The sequence below is a fragment of the Nelumbo lutea genome, chromosome 1 (assembly GCF_056320005.1).
Source record: "Nelumbo lutea isolate HS-2025 chromosome 1, American lotus-T2T, whole genome shotgun sequence".
Taxonomy (NCBI): domain Eukaryota; kingdom Viridiplantae; phylum Streptophyta; class Magnoliopsida; order Proteales; family Nelumbonaceae; genus Nelumbo; species Nelumbo lutea.
In genome coordinates, this window is record NC_142684.1 from 161,028,918 (window position 1) to 161,040,059 (window position 11,142).

Genomic DNA, 11,142 nt, shown 5'->3' on the forward strand with positions numbered 1-11,142 from the left:
GGTTACCATGCATATGATATCAGTTGATTGGTCAAAAAATTTTCAAAATCATATCTTTCCCATATCATAAGTTGAACCCTTTTGAATAAGTTCAAAATTTTGCCTTTTTTTTGTTGCATTTTTGTCTGACTTAGCCCATTGTATAAGTTTCAAAATACCTGTACACACCACTAAGAAGCACTTTATCACCGGGCACTCCTAAACAGTTATTAGGATAAGCACTTAATACTTATTAATTCATTAAACACTCCCAAAGAGGAGCTAAATATTCAAACATAAACAAATAAGTATAATACCATATAAATCCCTATCCAGTATCCACTAATGCTGTGTTTGGTTTGAAAGAAAATACCAATGACAAATAGAAAGTTGATAAGGATTATTTAAACATGCATTAAACATTTCAACATGCATGTTGCACCAATAGCTGCTCTCCATGTGTCCCACCCTGCAGGTTTATGGCACTTACTGGCTGTCAGGCTTCTACTCCTTCCACCTTTTACATGCATACATGACACATCCCTGTGTTCCCCCATATTATTCTTTCTTTTTCAAAAAAAAAAAAAACGTAAAAAAGCAAAAGTATTCAAGAATCAGGAATCAATCTTGGAAGAACTCTTCATCCAATAAAGAGCGTCTCTTTCCCACACCCACTTCATGTCCCTTCGTGTTCAAAAATTAATTGCTCCACCGATTTGTCGCGACGACAGAAATGGAATGCCTTGTGTTGTGCACGTAAACCATCGTTTCGCGTTCGGACGTCTCTCTTCTCCCTTCTCTGTAATTTCTGATTCTGATTTTTGAAGGGTTGAAGGAGGAGTAACCAGAAAACAAACCAAACAGAACCCAGAAAGCGCGTGTTTTCAGAAAATCCACATGTTTCCGCAGCCCATCACTTCAGTAATATATATATTAAAGCTACGAGGACGAGCCTACGAGGAAGATTCATTCTCATCAACTTTCACATGAAACACATCATCATATACATCCATGCATGGGCATGCACGTGTCTGTCTCTTCCTTCTTAGTTCTCATCGTCCATTTCTTACTTTTTCAGTTCTTTCTTTCATCATTCCAACCTCTATCTTTTCATTCCATATAAGTATATAACCCTACCCATATTCATCCATTCATTCATCTCTATCTGCTGGTTCAGTCCACACACAGAGAAAGAGAGAGAACCGTGAAGATTCAAAAGACATTGTTGTCATGCAAACAATCATCAAATGAAACACAAAAAAAAGGGTTTCCAGCTTTTACGTCTATCTGCTTCAAGATGGGTTGTCCATGGAATTTTACAAGGTTAACAGAACAGCTACAGGAGAAATCAACAAACAACAGAGAAAGAATAAAACTAAAAAAGAAAATAAATGAAGATAAGAGAAAGAAAGAGCGCTTCAAACGTTTTGTTCACTCTTTCTCTGCCATGTGTGGTTCATTCTCTGGTCACTTACCAGTCTACAATTCCACCCTCCTCCCACTCTCCCTCGAGAGACTCGTACATGCGCCAAAAAAAAAAAAAAAGAGCGTACGCTTGCGTCCGTACGTAAGGAGCCAAGAATTCTGTTCCAATGAAAGTGCGCCACGTGTATCCCTAACCCTGCTCCCCTCTGGTCCCTCACATCTGTAGCCACTCTGCGAGCTGCTTCGGGTTGACAATACCGGCGATATGGGTCCCATCCGCCTTCAGTAGTCTCGCCACGTCGTCGTAGCTCGGATGCTTAACCGATGCTGCTGCGTTCCTCCTCGGCGGCTTCAGCTCCGTGGCTTCTGCAGCCTTCTGTTGATGGTGGTGGTGGTTCAGGAGGCCCGGGTTCGGTTTTCTGGACTCGATGGGCGTTGCCTCCGCCCGAGCCGGGTCCCACTTCTGACCAAGAAGTGTCCCCTTTCTAAGGAACTCCTGAGCCAGATACCCGGCTAGTAGCTTGTTAGCCGAAGCCGGCTCTTCCTTGGAAGCCGTCGTTGTCGTTGTTGACACTTTGAGGGCGTGGGCGTCAAAACCCTCTCTCTCTTTACGCTTCCTTGACACCCCGGGCGTCAAAACGCGACGGGGGTGGTGGTGGTGGTTGTTCGACATTGCACTCGAGGATCGCTCTGTCGAAAGCATGCCACCTCACCTCTAGAAATTTTAATTTTTTAAAGGGTAAGCAAGAGACGAGAGAATGGGAGGCCCGCTTGGTTATTATGACCAGTAAATATCATTAACAAGTAAGGCTAAAAATGTAAAGCTGAAAATAATAAAAAATAAAAAAGCAGAAAAATATGTTCGAAGCAAAAATGAGAGAAAGCGACAGACAGGAAGGCAAAGAGAGGGCGGTGAAATCGGATCGGCAGGTCCGACGCCAGAACCGACGGCCTGGACGGATTTACGGTACGGGCGGTGCCGCCGTGGATGGGCAGCGGAGAGTGGAACGAGATGGTGAGGCCGGGGAGATTCGAGATGTTTATTTCGACTTTCGACAAGAGAGAAAGAGAGAGAGAGAGAGAACAGGGTGCAAAAGAAGTGAAGAGAGAGAAATGAAAAACTAGGATTGAGAGAGAGGAGGGAGAGGTCAGAAGTGTGGGAGAGAATAAAAGAGAGAATAGAAGGGTAGCGTAGTCGGTTTATTTATAGAATAGGCATTAATCAAGTACCCTCCTGTTTAGCTAAAATATCCGGGATGCCATCGAGTGTTGTAGTGACAGGTTTGCCCCTCACAAAACCGCATGGGAGTCTTGTCATGTTTTTAGCCGTTGGATTAGGAAGGAATAATCATGTACAATGAGGAGTAGAATAAAAAGGTACGCAAATCCCAAATCAACAAGATCTTTATCAAAATCGAGGGAATCAGTGTCTACGGACTGGCCTTGCCACAAGAACACCACCTGTTGGAGTTATTTATAGCAAAACTGCTCTTAAGTCTTGAGTAGATTCCTATCGTACGTTGAATTGGATCTGACTAAGAGGGCCCACTGTGCTGGATAAAAATCGGGCTAGGAATACGTTTTTGAGACAACGTCGGTGGTCCCAACTCCCAATTCCATTGCTCATCAAAAAGAAATTAGAAAAATAAAAAATCTCAATTCCGTCTAAATTTTAAGGGTGGATTTACAGACAACCGTTGATTTGATATGGCCCACAAGCATCATCATGGCGCGTTCCCATGTCCCGCCTAAAGACAAGAGATCGTCTACAGTAAAAAGCAACATGATCGATTGGCTCTTAGCCGTTGGATTTTCCTTTCGCCATCCAAGTGAATGCAACAATGTTTCAACTTTCAACTTGATTTCTTCCGAATAATTTCTTCGGTAGGACCCGTTAACGGTAGGATCTGATCAATCATCGATTTTGAGAGACTCGAAGTCGGGTCAGACCGTCAATTGGCCCTAACTTAAGCCGGGTCAGTGTTAGTTGACTTGCTATATTTTTCCATTTGCACGTGTCACGTGATTGGAGCAATTATCACTATTGCCCAGGCACTGGCAGTCTCAGAAGGGGGTTCCCATCGTACGGATCTCATAGGAACGGTCCAGATTCTCTGAATTTATGAGACTTGTGGATCCAGACCATTTTGGGCCGGCGAATGGACCATGGATGCACCTCATAATTTTCTTCTTGTGAGTAATAAGTAACACACATGTGACACGTGTGGGACACATCAATGAAATTGAGTGGTGACATTTCCTAGTTTGGTAATATCAACCATCTAAGGGGGCTTTATCGTTTGTCCGTTTATTTTGTTTGCTTCATTATTTTATCAATGGATTGGAGCATACCTTTCCCTAGAAGGGTATGCTTGGAAATATGAAAATGACAATTAGGAAATAATTGTCATTTCATAGACAGAGACAAGATGTGTGCGTGTGTGGTGTTGTGGAGAGGAAGAAGAGAATCCCGGGGTGGTAATGAGTAAATGACAGTGACTGACATACCAAGTCACTAGCCTCCCTCGTTTCTCCTTAATCAATAGGATTTTTCCACGTGGCAAGAGTACCTTGGTAATCACAGTACCGCGAGGGGGAGATGGGATGAGGCAAACATTTCGTGCTTGACACCAATAAAAAAGAAAATGAAATGGCCCCCGTGTTCGTCTTGCCTGAACTTTTTATCTTTACAAAGATGCCCTTCCTCATGAAGAGATTCTTATATTTACAAAGACCCACAAATTTGAACTTTGAAGCCACAAAGACCAGCAAAACGGCCTGGGACCACAAGAATTGAGGGACCGAGGTGGCACTGGGTCGGGTTAAGTGGTAAGCCCATGTGTGACCCGATCCTATATGGTTAGGGTCGGGTCATCCTTAATCGGGTTTGGCCAAAAGGGAACTCATATTAAATCTATTAACATCACAGCATTGAAATGTATATGTATATAGGATTGAACTCATATTAAATCTATTAACCTCACTCATCCTTAATCGGGATAGGTGCACCATGGACTGAAAGATAGCAAAAGGATTGGGGTCAACGATGCTTCAAATTGGGTTCGGGTTGAACCAAACCCAACTCATTGACATCCCTAAGACCCGCCATTGAACATGTCCTACCATGAAAATTGAAACATGGTTCAAAGTGGTTCTAGTTCCATCATTGTCTCAACAGACCCGTTCATGGTAGGACCTGTTCTTCTTCTTTGTATACAACACGTGGCAAATCAAATATTATAAAAAAAAGAACTGTCGATTAGACAATGGTGTATATATGTATATATGTATGAATACATAATCCCAATTGTCAGAGAGTAAGATTTATTTCTAGGAAAAATTTATACTGACATGATACCAAAATAGCTTTCAAACCAACCACCCCCATGTGAATTCCCATAAATACTCACGTGATTGGTTACCACTTCTTTTGTAAGAATTTTGGATATCAAATCTAATGGTGAATGAGTAGCTACTAAAATCTACAAGTTATTCACAAACCAAATGGCTGAAATCTATCTGATTTTTCAGTGAAGTGATTAGGTGAGAGCAAGGTTGATAGTATCAATATGCACGTGTAATATGAACCCTGGCATCTCTAGAAAGGGCATTATCCATTTCAAAAGGTATTTCATTGAGTTCGGATCTGCTTCTCACATAGCGGTTCTTACTCTTTATACCGGTATATCTTAGCTGTACATCCGAAACATCTCCCATAATTATATATTATTAGTTACGAGGGCCGGAGATGTTTCCAATACACAGCTGACTTATCCTGTGAGGTCAAATGTGAGGAGCGCTCTTTGAAGAAAAAATCCCAATTTATATATTATGATAAATATCAATATTTTAAACCTTAGTTGAGAATTATAAATTTTTAATTGGGGTCCAGATGCTTTATAACGTGGAACACATGGTAAGCAGAGGAGGGGTATTTAATTGCAATTATAAAGAGGGCACCCTCATTGTAGCCCATCTCTTTCTACTATCCATGGATGGATAACAGGATAAGAGAGAATTTCTGGTGATTTTCCAAGGTTCTCACTTGGCCTTCCAAAATTGGGGGAAAAGGCTTTATCAATATTGGTTGGTGAAATATCAACCCTTCATATTTGAGCTGGCTGCTTATCTTCTAATAATTGAATAATTTATATTAATTATTGAGTATAACTTATAAGATTTCGCAAGTTGTTTGGGAGCTGAACTTTAATTGATTCTTTGCTCACTTTGTTGTGAAAAGAAGGAAAGAATGTCATGGGCAACCTTTAACGGCAAATAGTGGTATTATTAGAAGTAGACTAACATTTAAGACAAGCTTACAAAAGAGAGAGTGAGAAGAAAATCAAAAAGAGAAAAAGGAAAAGTAAAAAGTTATTTAATTAAACGATATAAAATTTTAGTCCACCCCCACAAATCTTACCTATACGGTTGAGGTAGGTGTCAGATCGGAATTGATTACAATACACAAGCGCGGGTATTGGTGTTTAGGTGGAAGTGTTTAAAATTTTGAATTGTTGTAGATCTATAGTGAAATTTAGAATTCTGAGGTGGAGTGTAGTCTATTTATCCCCAAGGTTTAAAGTGTCGGAAACGTCAAATGTATCGGAAAGACAATTTTAAGAAACGTAACAAGATATGCATTGGATGCGCATGCATATCAGAGAAAAACTAAGATACGCATAAATACGCTAAGAAACTCTATAAATACTTTAATAAATCATAAAGATATATCAACAACACTAAATAGAATACCTCAATGAGGTGAATATACATTAAATTAATATATTTCATTGGTTTTATGAAGAAATATATTATAGCTAATTATAATTTCATTAAAGATCCTATGCATAACTATAATTTATAAATTATAATTATTATGTTTTATTGTTTTATGGGATGAGAAAAACCTGATACATCCCCGATATGGGTTCGATACGCATGAAAAAAGAAGAAACGTCCGATTTTCATATGTATTCTGTATCGATTTTTCAAAGATACGATATGATACACCCTGTATCGGGCGTACCGTATTGAAAATTTAAACCTTGCTTATCCCTATAACAATAGGGAAAATCATCTATTTCTTTAAATCCATTTTATTTTATTTATTTACATTATATAAAGTGGGTACTTTCCCTAGTTTCACTACATATTATAAAAATTAAATCAAAATACCACATATCATATATGATTAATACTTACTTTCACACCTACATAGTACATGCTCTTTGTCTACCCTTGAAAGGACCTTTGGTTGTGTTTGGTTTGACAAAAATAAGAGAGATACAAAAAGTTGAGGTTCAATTTGAAAGGAGTACAAATACAAATATGTAGAATCCAAAACCTAGGCTCGGTTTGGAAAGAGTACAAATGAAAATATGTACAATACAAATACATACAAGATAATACAAAATATAAGGTTTTGCACTCTACATATTTGTATTTGTACTCCTTCCGAAATGAGCCTAAGGAAGGAGTACAAATACAAATTTGAGAGTGCAAAACCTTGTATTTTGTGTTATTTTGTATGTATTTGTATCATATATATATATATATTTGTATTTGTACTCTTTCCAAATTGAGCCTAATGCTGCATTTGGAAACAATGCAAATGGAGTGTAAATCCTTGTTTAGGGTAAATTTGTACTCCGGTTCACTTTAGCCTGTGTTTGGCAACATTACATTTATATATGCATTGACAAATGACAAACCAATACATATTTATATTGATAATAAGATGTAAAAGTACATCAATAAAAAATAAGTAAATTTGCATTCAAGTGGACTTTTGATAAAAAAAAATGCTTTATTGGAATTTATGTTTTCATCCATTACAATTAAAAGTCTGTTTGGTAAGAAGATAAATTTGTCAGTGCAAAACTAACCAAATTTTGCAATTTAGGCTGAATTTGGAAGGAGTACAAATGCAAATATATAGAGCGCAAAACCTTATAATTTCTATTATTTTGTATGTATTTACACTATACATATTTGCATTTGTACTGCTTCCAAACTAAGCCTTGTATGAACCGTTTTACACTCTACATATTTGCGTTCACACTCATTTGCATTGTTTCCAAATGCAGCCTAGTGAAATTCCTTGACGGATTTCACAAAGTTTGTTGATAACTTTCTCCCAACTTTTTATTTCTCCTTATTTTCTATCAATCCAAAAGGTCAATATGTTTTGGTATTATACATATTACACTATAGAAGGGGGATTAAAGGGTGGGGAATGGGGATAGAGCAAAATAAAGGTGAGGTCTACTGACCTTATTACATAGAGGCTGCAGTTAAGCACGCATGTTCCATCTCAGCCACTGAGTCATTGGCAAGAAAACAATCAAGGGTCCTAAATTGCCAGCTAGGTTGGTCCCAGAAAACAAAATGGGAGAAAAGCACTTCTCAGTTGTCATTATTATGTATTATAAGGAAAATTTTTCGAGTGGGGTTAGGGTTTGTTTGGGAACCGAATAGATGGAACTGAGCCACTGGGTCAGATCTTCACATAGGGCCCAATGTTGCAGAAAGGAAGCAGGCTGCAAATTTAGAATCCCCTATTTCGTCCTTGTTCTTTATTTGAAATTTCTTGTAAAAATTCATAGTTGTTTGTTCATATTGGAAAAGTCCAAATGCATGGTTAGTTATGCGTCCAAAAGCTTGAGTTGTCCCAATCAAACCATTAATAATGCAGCAAAGAATAAAGTCGCAAAAATTTCCTACAATGTAAAGATTACCAGCTTGACTCCAAATCTTGGTTGTACAAAAGAAACCATTAATATACTGAAGTTTGTGCTTTAACAAGTTCTTTTAATTTAAGGTGAGATTTCATGGAGTATTATACAAGTTTGTTTAGTTGTCGGTTGTCTTCTCTTTAGTGAACTTTTCATTATATGATAGAATCACAGAATTAGCCTTGTCTAGCTACTTTTTAGCTTTTCTGGTGCATGGAAGACATGGGTAAATGAGTCATGTCACATTATCATAAGCCGAAAGTTAGAAAAAGGGCACTTCACTTTATGAATTAGTAAAGCTATCATAACCATGTCCTAGAGAAATAAAAATTTTGTTAAACAATGCAAATTAAAGGGACTAGAAGGACCAAGTAAGGAGCAAGAAGGATATGAATTGGAGAAACTAGAGATGATTTAAGCAGAGTTAATAATTTTACAATGGATATGACATTGAATGAAATAGAATGATAAAATAGGATTCATGTAGCCGAGCCAATTAGGATAAGGCTAAAATGATAATGATGATGACAACAACGACAACGACGATGATGATTAGGGGTGGCCACGAGCTGAGATTCTCATGAGTTATTCGAGCTCGGTTCGATTTGGCTCAGCTTAGTTTAAACTGAGCTTCGAGTCGAGTTCATGCCTGATATATAGGCTTGTTTGCTAATCGAGCCAGCTCGAGCCTAGTGAAGCTCGGCTCGTGAGGCTTGCGAGTCTAATCGAGCTTATTATAATAAATAAATATTTTTTATTATATGCACACATATACATATATATATAATAATAAATAATTATTATTATATATATAATATTTATTTTTATTTATAATAGTAAATAATTTTTATAATTCTTATTTTTTTGTATGTAAAATAAAAACATTTTTATATGTATATATTTATTTTTATATGTGTAATAATAAATAATTTTTATAATTCTTAATTTTTTGTATATAAAATAAAAAATATTTATAATTTTTATTATTTAGAAAAAACTTGACTTGCAATCGAGCTCAAACTTGCGAGCTTTGAACCAAACCGAACTCGATCTCAAGCTCGAGCCTAACACAATTTCAGAATCCACCAAAATCTATCCTATAAATCTGATCAATCAAAACTATCCATGTAAATTTTGATGAATTCTCATTGGTTATTGTACAAGTTAGAATTAATTGGGGAGATCCGACCCAATTGCAAATCGGATAAAACTGATACAAAAGGATTTGTACTGTATTAGCCAAGGCCACGGGTCCCTTCAAAATTTAATAAATGATCAACATAGGCCCACCCAAGTTGTAACTTGTAAGGGAGTATAGGTTTGAAGAACAGAGAAATATGCATAGAATCTGACAAGAATGACAGGTAGAACGTCCATCCTCCTCTTTCGGTCTGCCTAACAAAAAAATAAAATAAAGGATAAGCATTGCTCGATCTTTTCCTATGCTTTTCGAAACTTCTACTTTTCAAAAAATAAGATTGGACATTTCCTGTCACAGAAACCCTTCCATCAAATGACAAAAAATAATTCAATGCAACTTAGGCTCCATTTGAAAAGAGTATAAATACAAACATGTAGAGCGCAAAATTTTGCATTTTGTATGCATTTCTGTTGTATATATTTGTATTTGTATTTCTTTCAAACCGAGCCTTTGGAAGGAATACAAATACAAATTTGTATAATACAAAACCTTGGATTTTATATTATTTTGTATGTATTTGCACTGTACATATTTGTATATGTATTCTTTCCAAACTGAGCCTTAGGCTCTATTTAGAACTTAATGAGATGGAATTGAATGAAGAGTTAATATCTTATATATAGGACTTAATGAGATGGAATTGAATGAGGAGAAATGTAATAATTAAAATTACATTCTATGCCATCACAAATAGAAGAATCAAATTCAAAAATATGGTTTTCTGGTTAAGAATATATAGGATTCAATGAATGTTAATGAGAGTTAAAACCTTAAATGTAAAACTTAATGGGAGAGATTTGAATGAGGAGAAAAGTGGTGGTTCAAATTATATTTTTGCCCTTACAATTAGAGGGATCATATTAAAAAATTGGGGTATTTTAGTCAAAAAAAAAAATTCACACTCCCATTCACACTTTTAATAGTAGTATATATTTACATTTGCATTCTTCCCAAATGGAGCCTTAGATTGTGTTTGATTGCAATGCAAATAAATTTACATTGATGCAAAATCATGGTAGTGCAAATGATTTGAATATAAAATTTAACTTTATTTTGTTTGATTGGAGTAAAAATGAAGTAAATTAAGATATGAAGTAGAATAAAGTAAAATCCAGAACAAAATTAGATGAGAATTTACATTTTTTTTATATTTGCACTCCTATGTATTTATTTGTACTAGTGCAAATAAAATTGCACTGCAACCAAACACAGCCTTAAGTTTTAAAAATATCTTTATGTAATAGATTCTGAAAATACCAACTATCTCATCCAAGGTCTAAGCATTTCATTGTGGCTTTTCTCTTCATATAAAAACTCTAAATATCAATTTTTCTTTGGTCATTTACTAAGACATTCCCTATAGTTAGTTTCACATATTACTAAGACCTACCCTATACTTTACAACTGCTTTACTTGATTCACCTTCCGTTGGAAGTCGTTTGTATATCCGTTTGTAAATGACTGTTTATTCCAAAGTTACTTGAAATTAAGTTGTTATATTACCCTTTTAGGAAGTAGGAACAAAACCCTCCCCACATTATTTTATTTCAAAATTAAAACAAAATTCTAGCAATAGGGAAAAAAAAGAATAAAAAGGAAATAAAGCAAAAACAGAGGAAGACAACAGAAATAAAAAATAAAATTAAAATAGACAACAATAGAAAAAAATTTATTATCTATTTTACTTTTTATTTTTGTATTTTAAATCTACATATCAGTTATTTATCTTCTTCTAATTATTTTAGTCAAACAGGCAATAGGGTCAAAAATATCATTTTACATAACCAACAATAATAAGTAAAG

At 36.0% G+C, this 11,142-nt stretch overlaps 1 protein-coding gene across 1 annotated transcript; it reads right to left on the bottom strand.

The window, feature by feature from the left end:
• Nucleotides 1-1,618: 1,618 nt before the first annotated feature.
• LOC148878764 (uncharacterized) lies at nucleotides 1,619-2,077 on the bottom strand. Its single transcript, XM_088973303.1, has one exon. The coding sequence runs from the start codon at nucleotides 2,075-2,077 to the stop codon at nucleotides 1,619-1,621; it is 459 nt and encodes a 152-aa protein (XP_088829429.1).
• Nucleotides 2,078-11,142: the final 9,065 nt, after the last annotated feature.

Coding starts and splice junctions, on each gene's coding strand:
- LOC148878764 (XM_088973303.1), bottom strand. CDS start 2,077: ATGTCGAACAACCACCACCACCACCCCCGTCGCGTTTTGACGCCCGGG.